At 32.6% G+C, this 22,400-nt stretch overlaps 3 protein-coding genes across 3 annotated transcripts; 2 read left to right on the forward strand and 1 right to left on the reverse strand.

The window, feature by feature from the left end:
• The first annotated feature begins 206 nt into the window (after positions 1-206).
• Positions 207-5,291, forward strand: Cpr49Ah (Cuticular protein 49Ah). Its single transcript, XM_053746302.1, has 4 exons — positions 207-289; positions 2,208-2,536; positions 3,090-3,339; positions 4,584-5,291. Exons 1-4 carry the CDS (start codon positions 278-280, stop codon positions 4,680-4,682), a joined length of 690 nt encoding a protein of 229 aa, XP_053602277.1. The 5' UTR covers positions 207-277; the 3' UTR covers positions 4,683-5,291.
• A 4,214-nt stretch (positions 5,292-9,505) lies between these two features.
• On the forward strand, positions 9,506-19,407 carry LOC128670753 (endocuticle structural glycoprotein ABD-4-like). The gene is made up of 4 exons (XM_053746712.2): positions 9,506-9,581; positions 14,964-15,097; positions 16,048-16,219; positions 17,961-19,407. The coding sequence occupies exons 1-4, from the start codon at positions 9,576-9,578 to the stop codon at positions 18,111-18,113; spliced, it is 465 nt and encodes a 154-aa protein (XP_053602687.1). The 5' UTR covers positions 9,506-9,575; the 3' UTR covers positions 18,114-19,407.
• A 174-nt stretch (positions 19,408-19,581) lies between these two features.
• LOC128670912 (oleate hydratase-like) lies at positions 19,582-20,178 on the reverse strand. The gene has a single exon (XM_053746931.1). It carries the CDS (start codon positions 20,176-20,178, stop codon positions 19,582-19,584), a length of 597 nt encoding a protein of 198 aa, XP_053602906.1.
• Between the last annotated feature and the right edge of the window lie 2,222 nt (positions 20,179-22,400).

Raw genomic sequence — 22,400 nt, forward strand, 5'->3', positions numbered from 1 at the left:
AGAGATCTTTTCTATAGGCGTACGTAACATTGACAATACTATCCAATAACGAACCAGTAACAATGATCATCTCATCACGATTTTTTGATCGAAATTGAAATCACCTGTGACAGGCGGCGAAGATCCCGCGCCATGTAGTTTGTATGAAAGTGTGATGGCCCGAGAGCGAAGAAGTGGCAGGGGTGTAGTATATAAGTGAGCGCGGTACTACCACTCTGGCATAGTTCACGAGATACCACGTGCCCCGGTGTCGCACGTCCAAAACACACACACAAACATGAAGTTCTTGGTAAGTTATTACTTACTATAAATTAAGTGGACCAAATACCTTTTCCCTGACCTATTTAAACGAAACAGGATTCAAGGATTTCTGCAAGCTCTTGCGTCAGAGCGTACTAAATTGGGTCTTCGTTTTAAGGTGGCTTCGGCATTTGAACTTTGACTTTTCAGTCCAGTAGGTACATCGAATTACTCTTTAGTGGAGTAATCCTACTTTTGGATTACGAATATCGCGTTTTAGGTTTCATCGCAAATATAATTTGATTAGTTTTAATAACCTTGATGAAGAAAGTTAAACTTGATTCTATTATTATATTTATTGAAACTTCAATTCATTCCACGGATGAAAAAAAAGAAAGAACGATTCAATCTCACAATTGTCTAATTTTATGACTGATCAATTTACCTACCTTTTCCAAATACACAAATTGTCGCGATGGTTATTGTTCATAGTGGCTCTTTCAAATTCATTCCAGATTCTATGACACATTAAAAAAAACTCAAATAACGTTAAAACGACAAAATCCGTCCTTCCATCAACAGACATTAGAATTGGAATACAAAAGTCTCATTGTAGAACTTTTATCTCTCGTTTAGAGAATTTGATACTCTCTCTCTCTCATCTAAATGCTCTGCCGGTTCCTTCCTCTGTCATAAAACGTCATTATCAAGTGGTATAATAAGTTAGATATAAAATAATTTGTAGATACTCTATTATGTTATTTATAGATACGACTACGTATGTATGTAGTACATTTGATATGATGTAATGCACTTTCTCGGTCAAACAAATTCAGTGATACAGTCTCAGCCGTTTTGAACTCGGTCAGTTTAATTGCATAGTTTTGGTGCAGTGTAATTGATTATTGATGTGATGAGTGAGAGGTGTGTGATTGATTACAGGTTCATGGATTGCAAAATATAACTTATAGATATGTGATTAAAACTGGCAGTTAATTGATTTATTGTTATGATTAAACTAATAAGCCGTATAGAAAGCGAGGCTCCGATGATTAACGACAATGGAAACGATTGGGAAACTCTCAGATAAGGAGAGATAACTTTATATAGAATTAGATGTCACATTTTTTCTTTAATGACACTAATTATATTCTCACGAGAAACGTGCGTTTAAAATTTTAAATTTATCAGCATCGTAATTAATAATTGACGGTTAAAATGTTAATTTACTGCCACTTCATCTCCTTTATGGCCCCCAATCAAAGTAATTATAAAGAACTTTTGCAAAGAGTTGAGATGTTTATCTATTACATTTTATACATAGTTTATTAAGAAATTTGGTTTCGACCAAAATTTAAATGACCCAATGGTATGTCAATTTTGAACCTTAATCGGTTTTTAAACAAAGCTGTAGACCCCCATTTCGTTATCATTCAGATTTGTTACGATAGTGCGTTACATAAGATTATGTCATTACAAGAGGAAATAGGATAACAAAGCACATAACGTCAACTTGATCTCAATAAAAACAATGCTGTTGTGGACATGCGCATAAGAGTCGATATGTGTATTGTTGGGCCCACTTTCGCCCAACCTGCGTGTCGAATGGGCCGGGTTTCACAAGATGGCCTATTGTATCTGCTTCATTTTATCTTGCGACATTGCGAATATGATTAAGCTTTTTGTCTGACATCATCAACTGTATGTAGATAATATCAACTTTTACTGACTTACAACAACTTAAATGTACAAAGATGATTCATGATTTTCAACATTCAGTTCGCAATTTTTGATGTAAACTTTACCCAGCTTAGTAAGATTAATAATAGACAAATTCAATTAAATTTAACAAATACAATCAAACTTAGCAAAATTCTGATCTCATTGGGAAAATAAAAACAAAATCATTATAGCAAGAAGGATAAAAACTACATCTAACTAAGCCCGATACTTTTTCACTATTCCAGGTAGTAACTTGCGCCGTCCTGTCTCTAGCAGCAGCTCTTCCCCAAAGAAGAGTGCAGCTGAGACCGCAGCCGGAGCCCCAACAACAACAGCAGATTGACGACCAACAACAGGCAGAACAGAACTACAACGCTTACCAGCAGCAACCCCAGGAGTACAGACAACAGCCTCAAGCACAACAACAACAGCAGCAAAATGAATACCAGCCACAACAGTTCAGAAAACCAGTGGACGTAGACTTCAGAGGCAAAGTTGAGCTCGACACTACCACCTTTATCCCCATCATCCGTTTCGACAAAGAACAAGGAACTGATGGAAGCTACAAAACTGCGTAAGTACTTATATTAATGTTTGGTACATAGTATTTGGATATTATTTCATTAAAATAAATGATCACTATAGTCTGCTAGCTACATCGTAACAAAATAAATCAACCCCGAAAGTTTTCTCTGTGTCATCGTTTGGGCATAGATTTGAGTATATCAATTGAAAAGAATACCATATCTGTTGTTTTCTCTTAAAACGTTCTAAAATCAATCCATAAGTGTTAACTTTTCAAAGAACCCACAATTTTAGTTTGATAACCATGTTCTTGTAAGTAAATGAAAAATTACACTGTATTTTACCCGTTCTAGTTCATAAATTATAATCATGTTTTATAAATACATAATATAAATCTAAAAATTATATAACGAATCAAGTAAACGTGTCGTAATCTGTAATTAGAATCTAAATCTAGTAGTGTGAATTTATAATCACTCATAACATTTTTATTGGTTATAATTATAATTGCTACCAACTTCGTTAAACTAATTTACTGTCCATAATGTGTGTGTGTTTTTTTATTAGTTGGCTAATAAAATTAACTTATATTTCGATTCCAGATACGAAACTGGTAACAACATTCAGGCTGAAGAATCAGGCTACCTGAAGAGCGTTGGAGAGAACGATGCCCTGGTCCAACAGGGAACCTACACGTACACCGCCCCTGATGGCCAGGTCATCACAGTCGAATACACTGCTGATGAATTGGGCTTCAGAGTGAAGGGAGACCACATCCCAACCCCACCTCCAGTCTCCCCTGAAATCCAGAAAGGTTTAGATCTCATCTACGCTGGAATCAAAGCTAACCAGGTAAAGTCTATGCGCCAGCGGCCATCTTAGCTATTTTCATCTATGGATGTAATGTTTCTGTTATATGATCATTATAAACAGTTGAGGCTATAGCGTTACGATCGTTATTATTTGTTGCGTTAATGTCATAAACCCGCGCTTATAATAGTATGAGTAACTTGACTTGTATACAGAACATATATAGATATGTACTGTATACAAATCAAGTTCACCAAATAATGCTACTTTTTACATAACTTATGTTCATAAAAGAATCATTTTTATGGGTGGATATTTGGCTCTCGTTCAAAGCGTTGTTTTAGTAAATTACTAGGTTTTAGGAGTAACCAACATACACACATACACACCATATAGTTTCGAATGTATAATATTAGTAGGCATATAGATATATGCCTAGTATATTATTTAAAGATACACACAATTTAAAACATAATTATTTATCAATACCATTCCTACATAGAGAGAAGTTTGCACGTAAAACATAAAATTTCGTCAAAAATTTACATATTGCTACCGTGATTGATATACTTTATGACATTTACAGAATTTCTAATCACAAAATTAAGTTAAATGGCTCGAACCTTCCACTAAAGTTTTATTTGGAACTTATAACTATTCATAAGTTAATCCAGTTTTGCATTACGTCATCGTGGACTCGTGGACATCTGACATAATATGATAATTTATACAATTTTATTACGCTTTCGACGTGTTTTTTTTTTGTATCAAATATTTATTTAGGGTGTCAGTTTCATCTTTAAAGAAAGTTATGTTACTCGGCCTTGATCCGAATCCAAAAGGTCACTCGTTGCGTAAAAATTTCCATTTAATCAGCATGGAGAGTAGCAGATGAGACCAAAATGTCAAGGTTATCCGCATCTGTTATAATATCTGCTAAACGCGTTCTTGATATAAAGATTTTTTAAATTGTAGTACTGCCAAGGTTTAATAATATACAATACAATTACGCTTAACTATAGCAAAAAAAAGATATTTGAATTAAAATACAGATAAAAGACACATATAGATAAATAACTTACATCAATGAAAATTCAAGTTGAACTTGAAATTAAGGCAAAAGTGATCAATCACTTGGCTACTAAGTATTTATAAAATTTATAAGCTCAAGAACATGCATTTCTATAACTAGTACAATGACTAATAATAATGGGCAACCACTTAATAAATACATTAAAATTGAGAAATTTGAATTCGGAATACATTTATATTTTTGTTGTACATAGGAGCGAGCTGCTTTAGAAGCAAAGAACAACCCAGAAGCAGCGAGACAACAGGAAGAAAAGGCGGCGCTTGACTACAAGGGACAGTACTACCAGCAATAGACTTTTAGACTAAGTATTTAGGCATCAAGTACATATCGATACGAGTGAGCTAGAATTGTGGCCATACTTGTATTAGCACTTTTTGTTTACACAAACATGCATTAGCGTGTTTCACAGCATATTTTTTAAACTGTATGGTTGCAATTCAAGGTTGATCGTGACTCCTGTTAATTGTATTAGCAAGTGACTAAGGTACTTTAATATTTCTTCATTCGATTACTTTCAATTTTATAGGTACGTATTGCCAGTATTATATAAAATTACTGATACAATCGAAAGATGATTGTGTACAAACATAGTTTATGATTTCTAAAATAATGTAATTATTTTCAAATTAATATTCAAAATTAATTTCCACTTAAGAATTAGGCATGGTATTAGGCTTTAAATTGTTTTGTTTATTGTAACGATTTAACGTGCCAATCGATAAAATTTTAAACGCAGACATATTTTTGTAGATCAGTACCGAAGTCAACAATATTTTTGAATGTGATAAAATTAGTATCATAGTTAAGTGTTCATATTTTATATTTTTTATACTTTTGTACATACCTTATTAACTTATGATTATGACTGTGTTGAAAAAGAATAAAAATGTTACAGAAATTACTGTGGCCTGTCTATTAATTCAGCTCTACCCTCACGAAAATGGATTTACTCTATGTAATCCCTGATTTACCAACAGCATTTATTTATTAGTTCTAGTAGCTTGACAATGTAACATAGGAGGAGAACTAAATAAAACTTTAATTTATTTTCAAAATATCTATATTGACGAACTCGGTGGCGCAGTGGTAAAGATCATGCCACTGAACCGAGAGGTCCAGGGTTCGATCCTTGGTCGGGGTCATGATGGAAAATGATCTTTTTCTGATTGGCCCGGGTCTTAGATGTTATATGTATATGTTATACATATATAGATATATATATGTATATGTTATAAAATATAGTACCGTATAAAATATAGTTAGTATCCCATAACACAAGTCTCGAACTTACTTTGGGGCTAGCTCAACCTGTGTGATTCATCCTAATATATTTATTTATACCTTGGTGGTGCATATACATACATATAACACGTGCAACGTGCAACAGTGCAACACGTGCAACCAGGAGCGGTTGTTCAAAATTTTTGAAAAATCGCTCCTGGGTTCCATTTGCACAATATACAGGTACTAGCTTTTGCCCGCGGCTTTGCATGCGTGAATTTCAGTTCTCATCGCGTAATCTCGCATGTCGCAGGAGTAACTAAGGTTCGAAACTGGGTCCTACAGTAGTTTAGCCATCCGTAATTTCTTATCTATGGTAATTAGTGAACATATGTACATGTAAGGCAAGGATAAAAAATATAGGTAGTCTAAAATACAGGTAAGGATACAAAATCAGTAGATTCTAAAAGGTAAACAAGGGAAAGGGCTAAAATGAGATAAAATCGTGATACTTTAAAAAATAAAAATACCTACATTGTGATTATTTACACAGAAAGCCATGCTCATGATAAGGACGAGCTTTTAAGGTTCCAAGGAAAGTTGAAGTTGGCTGATGTTATCTTAACAATAAATACGTGTCTGTAGTACGTGATCCACAGTATGATTATGTGTTTGATCATCTCGGATGCAGGATGCATATCAAAAATCTTGACAGCCTTAGAAAGCAGGGAATTAACGTATTTGGCTGGAATGGCTTGGGTTTTCCATCATTAGATTTACAATCTGTAAATGAATCTTGGAAGTAAACGAAAACTGGATGAAAATATTCTGAAATATCGTGGAATTAAAAAATACGCACGCCTATATGTACCCCTATATATTGTTGAACACGGCACGCGCTGCCGTGTGAAGCCAAAAGACTGTAACTTAGAAAAATGTGTTTTGAAATATTTGATTGAATGTGTATTTTATTGCATCTAAAAGTTAAGTAGTTACGAGTATATGTGTCTTTTATATATCTAGCCGAGTCGCTTATAACTTGTATTGTTAAAACAAAAAATAACGTAAGTGTACATTTAGGACATGGCTAAACACTGTAACGGATATGAACCGTTGGTTTGATGTATGTAGGATCTGTCAATAGAATTTTTATGTTCATGGGGGCATCCAAATCGGCTAAGTTTCGAAAAATTCACAATTTTATAAAATTTCATCAAAATTTATTGTATTCGCGAGATCTACGTTCGCGGCGAATAACTAGTTAATTAAATGGTCATTATTTAGTACAGTATCACGTCATAAATTCTTATGGGGTAGACAGAGCCAAGTCTTGCTAAACTCGAAAGCCACGTTTATTTGTGGTGGACATTAACGATACCTAGAAAATATATTTCTAAGGAAAACCAAAATAAAACTTTACGAGCCAAATACATTGAAAGAATTTGCACAAATTTGTTTGATTATTGCTTGGTTTTCCATTAGTTTCGTCAAATGCCACACGTAAAACAGGATCCTCTAGGGTCACCGATGGCCCCGTCTACGCTGTATTTCGCAACCTCCCTACCTTTTCGGACATGCCGGCCGTGTCTCAGCTTTGTGCGAATCTTTACTAAAACTAGCATTTAATTACTCTTGAAAATGATTATCATATGATTTGAATATGTACGAGTAGAACAAGCACAAGCCCGTATGATGAAAACCCCAATAGTTCCAATCACGTGTTAGTATCTAATGATTAGAGGAATATTTGCAACGATGGAAATATTATGTGCACCACCCCGCCATTTTCGTGGAAACGGGTCAAAAACTACCATGTCCATTAAAAAGTATACTTTGGATATATACACACATTGGAACATAATGTAATATGTGTATACCCACGCCCAAGTGTATTTCCCGCGGGAACAATCTTTTGCGAGATTAATACCAAAGTTCCATACTCATAACTATACGTATACATGCATGTGTTGGTTGATTAGATACAAACAAATAACCAAACGTATTTTTGTATTTATAATAATTGGTTATAATTTATTTTACCTCACCTCTCAAATTTCATGTAACTATAGAAACGTCATATACCATAACTAACCTATCCAATACCATATTCATACAAAAAATATTAAGTTGAGTGAGTCGTTGTAAGAGTCGAAGAGTCGTTGAAAATATTAAGTTGACCGGTCCACGTAGAAGTCTGTAGTTGACGCTTTTTAGTTTTACAGGGAAATAAAAAGTTTCACATGTTTTATATTGGAACCTTCTGAACCAATCAATATCAGATGATTCCATTTTCAAAACTCTAGCAGGAACTACAAAGAATGTTTTTCATTTGTCTCGAAAGACACTAATACAATGCTCACTTGAACTTGCACTTGCACTTAGATTTCCAGTGATAAAACTTAAAGTATAAAAGTTAATAAAGAGGCGTTGATTTGTAAATGTCAACTGCGCCACATTGGATGTGAAATATTTATGCTTGTAGATTCATTGCAAATACATATTAAATTGCGGATGTTGCGCCGATTGCAGAATTAAGATTACTAGGAGGTGAGGCCGAACGATTAGGTTAACGATTAGGAGATAACGATTTAGGAGATGAGTTAGGACGGCTGTCACGCCGTCACAATGTTTCGCGCTGATCAGTAAAAAAATAAGATTTTTTTATTGTTTTACTAGAATAAAGTGTAAATATCGACAGTCTATTATGTCTATGTTGGAACATAGCTTAGCCTATGTTCCGATTCTTTAATCCTGTAGTGAACATACGGATTTGATTGTATATATAACTGTTATATCTGTATACTGTCTTGTAATAAAATAATTTCACCATGCTACTTCGCACATAAATAATTTCCAATGCGATGCGATACCCCTTCCAATTCCAAATCGATGAATTATTTTATTTAGAATGAGCACTATCCATCAATTTTTATCATAATTTGCACTATATAGACCGCTTTACATTTCTATCACTAATAAAATTCATACCATGAAAAACTAAAAATTGGTTCAGCCGTTTGGCTGCTACAATGCCACCGATAGACAGATACATAGATACGTCAAAATAGATAAGAATAACTCCCCTCCTGTCGTCGGGGGTTAAAAATAGCTTTAAATAATTGCAAATATGTAATATAATATGTAATATATAAAAAAACTTTTGGTAATTTAGTTACGTATATTTTAATTATATATGCGTTGAATTCCATTGATAATTACAATATTCACATAGATGGTCTGATGAAACAGAAACTATGTTCCCTCGTAACTGTCTACGTCGTACGTCTACGTTATGAAGATGTAACAAAATATCAGTCTCTCGCATATGAAGAAATATGCAACAGTAATACATTTTCAGTATATTTTTATAACTTGTCCAGTAAGTAGGTTGGGAGTTTATTTTTAAGGAACACAGATTGAGTTGGGCTTAAACTAAGTTCGAGACTTGTGTTATAGGATACTCAACGATAATAAGTATATTATATATACATCCAAGACCCAAGTCAATATGGAAAATATAATTTTCTATCTCAACCTGACCGGAATCGAACCTGGGACCTCCAGTGTAGCAGTCTTGATGACCACCAGCATGATGACCATTAGGTTATCTACAGATATAGTCGATTCATTTACGATCCATAATATGAAAGAACACTTATTTACATTAGGCTCTCTTTTTTTTTTTCTACCGGAGTTGTTATGTCAAGTCAATTACGTAAACAATGGCAATAATAATTATAGATATTTTTTTATTGCACAAATAATATCATTAGTGAATAAAGTAGGAGTGCAAGTAAGTGCAGCTTAGAAGTGCAGCTGACGAATCGCCTGGATGGTGCGGCGGGTCGCACGAAGTTCATAGGTAAACACGACGGTATATAAACCCCATGCAGTGTCACCGAGCCCACACCCGTGCCGTGTGTCAGTGCTTCCAGACTACCTGAGGATTTCTGCTCCAATTACTATGATGGTAAGGAATCTTTTCTGGCTATACAACTTACCAGTTTCCGATTTAAACTACGGAATCGTGAGGTTCATCCTCCTGCTTTTTTAAATAATACTAGTTAGTTTACAAAAGAGAAAATAATATGACAGAAAATTTGACTGTGGCCGATATCGAATTTATAGTCTGTCACCTTAATTTACAAAGATTCTTGATTTTTTGGTCAACAACATCACATGCACAGCTTAGGGTCATCGACTCTCGATTTAATACCTACTGCGTCTCAAGAATGATAATTGGGTTATATTATATTGGGATTTTTTAATATCATAATTTACCAAATACAGCCGATACAAAAAATTTAGGGGAAATAAAGGAAGCATTTGGCGCCAAGATGGCACAACAAGATGTGCATAACCAGTTGGTACATCAGGAAAACAAGATATTAAATTTTTATCAAAATAAAAATTTAATTTAACATATAAAATAATTGTATGTTTAAAGATAATCCAACACAAATTAGGGATACAAAACAATAGGGAAAACAATTTAAGAGCCTTTAGTATACGGGTTTGACATTATGGTTATTTTATTAATTTTTAACTTTAGGTCAGTGCTCAGAAAACATTTTCTATATAAAGTATTTTTATTTTCTCCCCTTTTCTACAAATAAAGAAAAAACGAGTTTAGTACATTGGTAATATGGGAATATTAACAGATGTCTGTCAAAACAATAACATTATGTTGCCCCACGACTTATGTGTGATATTTAAGGGTACCTATTACTTCGCTTATTACAAAATTGTGGTGGTACACTGCTTATTATTATAAAGCGCAAATGTCAGTAACATGAAATATTGAAGGATTCATAAGATATTCGCATCTGGGGTTTTTAGGCTTGTTTTACGACTTAGATTTACATGGATACCTACCCATTACATTTGAGATAATTTTAAAGATTTTTAAAATCTTACTATTCATGCCCCGTTATACTGAAAACCTTAGGTATGCATACTTCGCGTAGTCTTTTCTCCATACCTCTTTGAAACCGTAAAAGTTAAATTCTCAGCTTTGAAGCCTTAAAACGTTCACCTATAAATTAAGAATATCCTTGGCTGTGATTTTCCGACTACCCGTCTGGATGTCAAGCCTGTTTTGAATACTGTTGTTGCCTGTTGTACGACATTATCACGAGGATATAAAGTAGTTCGATTCTAGGGTGTAATTTATACATTATAAAATCTTAATACTTACAAAATCATATTAAAGCCATATATATATTATTCTGGTACTACGTATTGTCTACAAATTTAAGGATAGCCAACTTATGGCACAAGCAATGTCTTTTTATCGATGTTATGCAACGAAATCTCTTTGTTTTATAGCAAATGCAAACTATTTATTACGCAGTCGCGGACACAACAAGCTAGGTATGCGGCATTCGCACCTGCTAAAAACTAACCCTTATATTTTAAAAAAAGAACATAGGTACTTCATGTTTTGTCTCTTTCTGTTAATATTAAATATTCATCAAAAGAGATAAAGTACATATCATTTATATTCTTTATGAATAACGGGGTAAATCTATGGTATTTCAATCTTTCTATTACCAAGACAACATTCTCAATGATGAATCTTGTTAAAAGCATTCTATTTAAGTGCAATCGACCAACTTTATCGTCATCATAAATTATCGTAAATTTTTAATTGAAGTAAATATTGATTTATGATACTGTTTATTTACGATTCTGTATATCTGAAGGGATCGAAAATGAGGATAAGCAGCAAGCAAGTACTTACTTACTAAATAGTATTTTTATTCAATATTCGCTGATTTGCAATTTGTGTTATCAAATTACTTAATGGTACTAGTTAAACTGAAGTTAACCAGAATATCGTAAACACAACAGTCATAAAGAGAGGTACATCGCCTGCCAAAAACGTATATGCATATAAACGTTTTGGCAGGCGTGTATGCCTGGGTGTAACTATCTCTACAGCCATATCAGAGAAACTGAGACACTTCAAAACATAAATTGTAACTTTACGTAACAAAGTGTTCGATAAAGCTATCACTTGCATGTAAGCTGTTGATAAATTATTGTCACCGCGGGTCACAAGTAAGAGCGTGTTCCCATTGCTCAGTTGCGCTGCGACGTCCACCGTCATGTTGATATCTGTCTACGGATCAACGAAGAAGAACGTAGAAATTCTATGAAGTTTCGATGTGCATCAACGCATATAAATATCAAACTCCATAGAAAACAACGGAGCACCACGGAGATAAAACGTATGTACTGCGTCGTCGCAACAGAGCACGGCTGAGCAATGGTTACATGCTCTTAATATTGTTTGCGTGATAGGAAGCGCATTGACAGATGCTTGTCGAGTCACGCTGGCTGGCTTTCCCCATTTCAGACATTTGCTGCAAACCATGTCATGTCTTGTCATGTTCCATTTTACGAGTACTTTTTACATATTTATTTTTTTAGTAACGACCTTTTACTTTCTATACCAATGTACATTTTTAACAACTGTGTATATTAAAATACTTTGTTGATAAAGCAATTATAACATACATCTCTACTTATAATAATATCAATTAAGTCAAGACTGATTTATTAAAAAAAAAAGCTCTCCTAACTTAAAACAGTTTAAAAATAAGCCAGTACTGTTTTTACTATATATACACCTTTATTTTGACTTCTGTTACTGTTAAAATCTCGGGAACGATTTCACTGATATTTTTTTCTGGTTGCCTATTACCAACACGTTGCTTGGTGCAATATGTTTTATTCCAGAAATGTAATGTAAATGTCAGATAACACACTTGCGGAAGAGCATCCATTAGTACTATTCATTCACTCATTCACATTTGATAGTGACTTCAATAGGTGTAGATTAGATGTGTCAGAAAATTAGATTAGAAATGTGAAATTTCATTTATTTCCAAGTCTGAGTAACTATAGAGAGGTGTTTGATTTCCTAGATATTTGTTCAGAAGTAGGGCGGGTAGTTCGCGATGTGATGAAGTCGACCTATACTTCACACGCCCTTTTGAGGGGTCTCCGCTTATCGTTTGTTCTGGTGGTCTACGTTAGCAACTATGCACAAAACGACTATTTGACGTTCAGACTAGATAAATTACCCCGTTAAAATTGTATCGTTGGATGCATGCTAGCCCTGCTGGTATGTGGTATTAAGTAAAGGTATACAATATTGACATGTCTTTTTTTATAAGAAATTTTTTATCTTTAATTTGTATTTTTTTATTATTTTATTTACTGAAGTAAATAATACTAATTAGCTTATTTGAAAACATACGTACTAGCTTATATAAACAGCATCCTTAATTATTGAAAATACACAGGAATAAAAGTAATGTAAACTGGAATTTCTAGTATTTATTTGTTTTTAAATAAAATATTTTTATTTTTAAATAAACTCTGTCATGATATTTACGTGTATATTTCAATTGCGAGTCACAAATTAATTGACATTTGTTTATTTAATTTGTTTTTTAATTTAACTTGTTTTTTTAATTTTATGACTAAATAGGCAATTAAAATTTGCAAGCAAATGCTGTCACGAATGTTTAATCATAGATTCGTCAGCGTTTATATGACATATTTAATTTAAATGGCTATAAAATGTTTAATCACATGAATTTGTCACTTTTTATAGTGATTTTATTAGCTTTATTCTATTTGATACCAGTGACTATTTGCAAACGTCTAGAGTAAAATAGGGACCATAATATATATTTTTATTGCAGCAGCAGATGCCAATGTTCAATATACATTTTGTCAAGAAATTAATAAAACAGTAATTATACTATTTTTCAACTTTATTACAAAAACATTTAAAAAGCGGACGGACTATACCTATATTCTGCATTATGTACATATATGACTACTTTAGAAATAGGTATATGTGATGCGGTTTGCTCGGCGGTTTCACCACGATTCCTTTATAGCTATTTCATTGTTGAAGAGGAAAGCGTTTCGGCTCTCACTCGCTGCTTCATTGCATTTCCGCATAATATTGTGCAAGTTACGTTACTTTTTGAATTATTTATGATGCCTACGAATTATACGTTGATGCATTTAGGTTTTAAATATTGCGTCAAACGACTGACGACTAGGTACAAACTACGAATTTAAGTATATAATTGTGGGAATTCACTAGCTATAAGACCATCGCTTGTTAGTAAGTAAGTATATCTTTCTAGTTGTCTCGTTCAATAGTGTCTTGTATCTTATTTAAAAATAAGATACAAGACACTATTGAACGTGAAATTAAAGTGAAAGCGGTGAAAGTTGAATTTAATATAAAGTGTTTTCACTTACTAAGTAGATCTAACATGATCTAGATCAAGGTATAGTAGTTACATTCCAACAATCTCATTCACACACTAAACTTCTGATAGACGATGCGTGTGGACCAACCAATGGTAGCAAAAGTCTAAACTTGAAAATATATTTTGCATACTCAGGTCGATCAAATGTTGGCCAACGAACTATTGATCGAGGCATTGCGTCGAGGGGAAATTTGAAATCTTTAGAGATAAAAGACAGGATTTTTTTTACAAAATAAATAACTCTCCATTACCAAATAGTACTGATAAAATAAACAAAAAATATACTATACTTTTTGCTAACATTCAAATAACATGAGTTTTATAAATGTTATGTGAACGAAGAGTTTGCGATGTAGAAACGCCTTTACAAATTGCAGTACAATGTTTGTAGATGTGTTTGAATTTATCGATCAGGCGCTTTGATTTTTTTAAGTAGCAGTTAATATTGTTGTTTAATAATAAAAAATAAGTTATTATTTCATACACATATTCATTGAGTTATATTTCCTTAAAGTGTACCAATAACATAAAATATGCCATGTACAAATAAAAGGAGTAGCGTTTCAGAAATTCAGCAGAGGTCCTACGTAAAATTGTATAGGATGGATAAATATTCACTATATTTTCGAAAATATATTTGTTGGTAATTTTATTTATTTAACAAAATACTAAATGACCTTATTCGAAGGCGTTATAAAATATATCGTAATCGTAACTACAATTAAATTATTTTCAATTATAACCGTGACTCAAATTACGTACTAGACGAACTTGAACTCCATTATTCAATTATCAACTAGCTACTATTATCTAATATAATTACATGTACATTTTTAGTATTATAAGTATTAAAATATACCTACATCAATTTCTAGAATACAAATGCAATAGAAGACCTGTTAGTTATCTACAGGAACAGAATAGTAATTATGGGAAATTGTTTTGGGAAATGTTTACCTAATTGGCTGATTTGGCATGGCTATAATTAGTTTATTTACACCTTGCGCTTATGAATATAGTTAGTAATCAATAAATATAATCAATTTCAGATAGTCGTGTTGACGTTGATAGCGGTGGCGGCGGCGGCCCCGCAGGCGCCGCAAGCGCAACAGTCAAACAATCAGATTCCAATAGTACGCCAGGAGTCCGAGGGGCCAAATGTTGATGGGTCATATAAATGGCTGTAAGTAATATTTTTTATTTATTTATCAATTTATATACACAAGAGACTTACAATATAGTGAATAAATAAGTACAAGTACCTACAAATATCTTTATTTTAGGTAAGTTTTCGATTATATAGGCACACTTTATCGCACCAACTTGCTATATCTATCTAATCTTATGGTTGATTGATAAAGAATGCCATATGGCGTTAAGTAGGTACAGTGTCAGGGGCATGGCAGGTATTACATTGCCGCCTTGATTTACATGAATATGGAAATATATCTGCTATATCAATCAGGAAGTGTGTCAAAACATGCTAGATTGGTTATCTACAGACGACAACGGAAAAGGTGAAACGATAGAAACGTTAACAAAATGGAACCGGATGGCATAATTCTTATGTGATTGTGATGTAAGACTATTTAACTTAATGTTGTCCTAAAATCATAAATTATATCCCACCGCCTGCATGCCTTTTTTAGAATATATCTGCAACACGAGGTGCATCAAAATTTCGTAGAAAAAAAAACGTAAAATTGTAGGCATCGTGATACAAAATCAATTCAAAGTTAATGATGTTTATATATACATTTTTATTTGTCTAGCTCATTGTAGAAATTTGTTAGGTAGACCGCAGAAGAAAATCAGTGATCTTTGAAAATATTACTACTATATTGCTGCAGCTATAAAGCTTTCGAGGCCAGGATACGCATTACTACTTTTCTCCACTTCAACGTCTTAGGTAATCTTCAATCAGACTTTTACACGTTTAACCCCCTACACACATACAGCACTGTTTGAGTTTGCCTTCTCTGTCAGAGCCAAGCAAAGCAGGCAGGAAGCGACATAGCCATACACTATATAGTTCTCTAGTTTTTTTGTCATAAATACGAAAGACACCACTCTATAATAATAACAATTTTAGCATCAACTAAACTTATATTTCCATCTTCTATCTCATTTCAGATATGAGACAGGAAACGAAATAAACGCCGAAGAGTCAGGCTACGTGAAGAACTTCGGCAAGGGGGAGGGGGAAGAGGTGCAGGTCGCGGAGGGCAAGTTTAGCTACAAGTCTCCTGAGGGAAATCTCATCGCCCTCACCTATATTGCAGACGAGAACGGGTTTCAACCACAGGTTTGTATTTTTTTAAAGAATATAGTTGTTCAAGGGAGTATCTTAAAACTTACAACTGTTCCAACGACGGGTTGGTTACTAATAGGCTCACCAAGCTGATATGCTATGAAATTATCTTTATAGAATAGAAATCATTTCATTTGATTCCCAATAATATGGTGATATAAATAGGTGACAACAATCAAAAGTACAACATATTCTGCCACACATACATATACATATTACATTACATATACATATTGAAACTCTTTAATTATATACTATGCTTTATCTATTAAGTACTTATTTGTAAAAACTGGTGAAAAATTGCCATTGAATACACTAGGAATTTATTTACATTACATTTTCTTACATGCCAATAAAAAATCCGAATCTGAATAAAACTTTAAAATTGTTCATAAAATTAACCTAATTGACAAAATTATTAGGTCTATTTTATAAAAAAGTATAAAAGTTCTATATAAATATATATTTTTATCTCAAAATTGAAAATGAAAACATGATAAATTCATATTATTGTCTCCTCTCCTCCATTGATTCATGTCTCATGAGTTTCGAATGAAATACCTAATCAAATGTTGTCATAAGTAAATGTATTACGTCTACATTATAGGTAAAACTTATCTGCAATAACTATAAGATTTTCTAACATTTCTAAAGCTTAATGTTCAGTATTCTTAAACTATCTAGTAATGATTAGCCAATATGTGTATATGTTGTTCGGAAATGTCAAATGCCGACCTAGTTCTTGGGAAATGCTGAGATGTCAAGTTGACCAACTTCATTTTCATTTCATTATTGCTGAAAGGCTTCTTGCAGCTTACTGAACGATTCTCTCACTTCCATATTTGTCAACGTCAAATTCACTTACAAAAAGATAGTCTCCATTTCTCAATTTATTTTCTCGAAATAAATATTATTTTGACAAATCTCATCCAACTTTTCATGTTCCCGATTGCGAAGCCAGGGGTCTGCGTACCCTTAAAATTTTGAAGATTCGGCTGTGATTTTAATATCGGCTGTCTGTTTGACGTCAACCCTCCATGGGAATGCTATTGTTGCCTATCAGCTATATAGGCTGCGTGTACCTTAGTCGCCTCGTACTACATTCACGAGATGATATGGGGTGGTCCTATTCTAGGGCGGAACCACAAGACACTTATATTTTGACAGTTATCATTATGTAATGTGATTTAATTGATAGTAAACTTTATTTCGTAAAAAAGTTCTAAGTGGGTTTTAAAAAATCAAGTGAAGATAAACTAGATATGTATTTACTTCAAATTATTCCAATTTATTATATAGTTTTTTTATCTATTCAATTTCAGAATAGTTGCGTATTTTAAGTAGATCAATGAAAATAAGAAAAAATAAATGGCATTGTTACTACAAGATGGCCTCTTTCATTACTTAACCAGATATCAATGCATAAAATATAGCTTAACTCATTTGAATACTGTTGTAAAATGTAGATTTTACAAATTAATTATTGATGAGACGGATAGGCGCGGCTTCAAGGCGTTCGTTTTAAATTATCATTTTGTTATGTTCTTTTTTTTTCAATCAAATTACTCCATATAAATCTGTAGCTACAAGGTCCCTCTCATCATCACATATATTGTCTACTGCAAAATGAAAAAAATTACGATAATTACCAAAATATTAATATCACGCATTTGCCTGGTCAGGATATGGTTAAGTACATAAAAATAGTAACGTATTTTATTTATCGATATTACAGGGAGAACACCTGCCAACGCCGCCCCCGATCCCACCGGCAATACTCAAGGCTTTGGAGTACTTGAAATCATTGCCTCCCAGTGCGGTTGGTGCTTCGTCCAACGTTCAACCTCTTTATCAACCTTCACCGTTTAAACCTAGAGGAAAATATTAACCATATATAGAAGACGAAATTGCTCACAAAAGACTAACTGGAGATTTTATTATTGAAAATACAGTTCACTCAGATTAATTAGACCCGTGTTTTCAATAATAATGTATATTATTACATTAATTTTAATTAAATAACTAGAAACTCATTTCAATTATACTTGCTAGAAGAACGAGCTAAAGCTATTTTACATACAATATTTATAAATGAATACCAAACAATTTTGAAGAATTTAATGGCTGTCTAATAGTTTGAGTGAGTAAGGTTTATCAAATCTCGTATCGTATAATTTAATGTCCGTTCTAGATGGCGGCGAAGGCCTAACATTTCGTTGGATCTATTTCAAAATTATAACTTGATCCATGTCCTGATCCAATCGTTAGATTAATGTTCAGTTTCAAAATTTTTATTAAAATATCAAATGGTGTTTCCTATAAATGAAAATGTGTGAGTGGATGTCAAAATAAATACGTAATCTTAAATTTATTTGATATTATCAAAAAGAACAATTTAGAAAAATATTCAAGACGTTGAAAATGGATGGACGGAATCCTTATTTTCGCATAGCGTTTAATGAGCAACATGTTTTACCATTTTTATGGCATAATATTTACCATTATTATGGTAATAATAAACAAAAAATACAAGTGACGTTCCACGAGCAAAGGTAACTGTAATGCTTTTTTGTGTGTATTTTTAATACTAATGCGTTAAAAAATATATTTTATATCGGATTAGTATTTGAGTAGCATGTTACAGGGTTGAAAATTTTATACATGATTTTATTCTGATCTGATAAAATCTAAGATCATCACTCAGTTCTCAATTCTCATGTATCCAATTTTTCACACACACATATTAATTCAGTAAAAATGGTTTAATAACAAACCGTGAACCTAAATATACTTTATTGTTTATAAGGATTTGGACAGTTTTGAAAAATATAGAAATAACAACGCAATTTGAATATTTAATAATTAAATATAAATTCGAGGAACTAATCGAGGAAGTGAAAAAGGTAGTAGTATTATGATAAAAGTAAATTTAATGTAATGTATATAATCTATATTAATAATAGTTACTGATTAGTAGATTATCGGAATAGAATTCAGGGATGATTCCGGTTAACAGATTTGTTATCTTTTAAAGTACCTACTTATATTTACAATATTTACATACACATTATATAATGAAAGTATATGTACGATATTAAATTATAATGTATAGTTGAACAATAATAATAAATTGCTTACATTTACTTTAAGGATAATTAAAAAAAATACATTCTTTTATGATATTTTGTATCTAATTTCATTATTTTGTTGCAAATATTTGATTATTTTAAATGAAATAAATAAGATGTGTAGTAGAAAAAAATATATATTGCATAATACTAAAATAAAAATATTTATTGTATGGTAAAAAACTGCACAAAAATTGTAAGTAATAAATTTTAATGATATATTAACATTCACACTAAATTACTTTCTCTTAAAATTTCGCCAATATAAGTAGGCGCAAAATTTTGCAAACCCGCTTTAAACATTTGATTGTCCTTTACGGGTAAATCCATCTCATTTAGTTTTTTCTTATCCGATAAGTAGTACATAGCTCGTGCTAGCACTCTCATGTCGAAGGCTGAAGCATGCACTTCTGGGATCCCTCGTTCTATATTCAGAAATTCGTAAACTGCTTCCATAGCAGTACGAACAGAATATTCTGTTGTGAATGCCGCTTCACTTTTTGTTTCAGCAAAATTTCCTATAAAGGCTAGGTTTTTGGAGCCATTTGGAATTACTAGTGGGCGATCTCCCGGTTTTCGTAACATATAGTATGAGGTAATAAATGGCATGAATACTGGAATTGTATGCGCTGAATCTTTTGATATACGGTCAATATCTTTATCTGGAACTCCTAAGTGATACAATAGCTCTTGTGTGATTTCCTGACCCGTGCATTTTTCAACCGGTTTCTTAATATAATTTCCTGGCTTATTTGATAGTAAAGCATAAGCCCATGCAACCGATTGTTGATTATTTTGTTCTTTAAAAAGTGGTTGACGAGGCATTGTAAAACTTAATAGCCAATTAGAATCCTTTATACTAACGATTCCACCTGTAATAGTTTTTCCAGTTCGAAGTTTGCGATTCGTTATACGAGATAAATGAGGTTCTACGTCAAGATTTTTCCATGTAATAGTAGCAGATACAAACCAACTCTCTGCTGGTATATTTTCGCAAAAAACTTCAGGATGCCCGAATTCCGGTGATTGTGTTGCTAAGCTTTTCCATAAATTCCAGCTACCTCCAAGATTGTGCGAAACTGGTGCAGGTTTATCATGGTCACCTTGAGTAGAACTTTCAGTTATAGATCCAATTGTCACAAATACTAGGTCATTGGTTGTTAAAGAAATTGTTTTTGCATTTCCTGCGTGCTTTAACATTAAATTTTTCGCCACTTTTGTATTACCGCTTATTTCTACCTCAATATCTGTGACTTGCATTTCAAATTGAATATCTACACTTTTTTTCTGTAAAAAAGCTAATAATGGCTTAACAAAAGACTCAAATTGATTATATTTGCAAAATTTCATGCCTGAAAGATCAGGTACTTCATGAATTGTATGAATAAATCGATGTACATAGCGACGCATTTCAACAAGAGAATGCCACTTTTCAAATGCAAGCATTGTAGAGAAATATAACCAGAAATTAGATTCGAAAAATTCGGCACTAAAGAAGTCTTCAATTTTTGCACCAAACAATTGATCTTCCGATATCATGAAAAGTTTAAACATCTCTTTTCGTGATTCAATTGATAATGTGAATTTTCCATCATTTTCTAGTTTTTTTCCACGATTATGAATAATTCGACAATTAGAAACATTTGGATCATCCAAATTAGCTTGATGAAATTCATCTAAAACGGTGGCATCTTTTAATTCTAGAGACGGTATCGATCGAAACAAATCCCACAGACATTCAAAGTGATCTTCTATTTCGCAAATACCATGAATTACGAAACCATCCTTGGGTACACTCTTTCCTTCTAATGAACCACCTACAGTCGGCAACTGTTCATAAATATGAATTTTTTCTCCTTTCATGTGACCATCTCGAATGAGAAAGACAGCAGCTGCAAGTCCGGCTATACCACCACCAACAATATAAGCGCTTTTTTTATCGACACCATCAGGCTTTTTAGATTTAAGAAAGGCATTGAAGTTACCACTTGCGTATTTCATGTTAAAATATAATCTTCGCTGCACAGACCTAAGTTTTAGTCCCATACCAAGAATTTACAATTCTTCATATCTGTTTACTGTGGTTTGACATTTTCACAAATAAAATTTAGGTGTTTATATTAATTTTAATAGTATTCCCATGATATTTTAAAGATGTTTTGACTTTTATTTGACACAAAGTCACAGATAACATTATTTTTTTACATAGTTATGTAACCCATGCAGTTGCATTGGTTAATAAGTACTTCGTTCCGGAGTACCTACTAATTCCATGCATAACTCTAAAGCATAAAGGATCTCTTATCTATGGTTTTCTCTATTTACAATATCCATAGAATTAGTAGGTACTTCGTACAACAAGTACTTACTAAATCCATGACAAAATCTGTATCCACAATAGATTTAAGAAAAATTAACTTATCCGTAAGTATTTACTCTTTTGACTACAACAATTAGTTATTACTAACTACTATTCAGAAAATTTAACTTAATTAAATATATGTTTGAATAGACTAACGAACAAGATAAAATACAATAAAAAGATATGAATTTATTTATTATTTATTCTATAGCCACACGCAATATAGGCTTAAGGCACCTAAGTAATAATTATTAATTAATCATAACGGTGCAATAAAGTTATTGTCTTAGATCCACCCATCCAAACCGTGTAAGTTATATTTACTATATATAAAAATATACTAAATGTAGTTGTCTTAAGCCTTAGGCTTAGTTCAGTAATTTAACATGTTGCGTAGTCGAAACAAAACTACAGATTCCCTGAAGCAAAATTACATGCATAGGTAGTTTTATATTTTGTTTCGTACCATTGAAAAACTAATATACACATTATATAGTTACACAATAGCTATAGAAAACTGCAGTGTCATTATAATTCTCTGGAAGAATTTAATTTATTTTGCGCAGACACATTTGAGATTTTCATACATCTTGTACAATAGGAGCATATGACATGGCAAAGCATGCTACGATGTAGTTTATTTTGTTCCTAACTCGTTTACATGCCGTTGTATATCGATGCTTTT

The sequence above is a fragment of the Plodia interpunctella genome, chromosome 6 (genome assembly GCF_027563975.2).
Source record: "Plodia interpunctella isolate USDA-ARS_2022_Savannah chromosome 6, ilPloInte3.2, whole genome shotgun sequence".
NCBI classification, from domain to species: Eukaryota; Metazoa; Arthropoda; class Insecta; order Lepidoptera; family Pyralidae; genus Plodia; species Plodia interpunctella.

Coding starts and splice junctions, on each gene's coding strand:
- Cpr49Ah (XM_053746302.1), top strand. Junction 2,537..3,089: donor GATGGAAGCTACAAAACTGC/GTAAGTACTTAT, acceptor TTTCGATTCCAG/ATACGAAACTGGTAACAACA. Junction 3,340..4,583: donor CTGGAATCAAAGCTAACCAG/GTAAAGTCTATG, acceptor TGTTGTACATAG/GAGCGAGCTGCTTTAGAAGC.
- LOC128670753 (XM_053746712.2), top strand. Junction 15,098..16,047: donor GATGGGTCATATAAATGGCT/GTAAGTAATATT, acceptor ATCTCATTTCAG/ATATGAGACAGGAAACGAAA. Junction 16,220..17,960: donor AGAACGGGTTTCAACCACAG/GTTTGTATTTTT, acceptor TCGATATTACAG/GGAGAACACCTGCCAACGCC.
- LOC128670912 (XM_053746931.1), bottom strand. CDS start 20,178: ATGCCTCGTCAACCACTTTTTAAAGAACAAAATAATCAACAATCGGTT.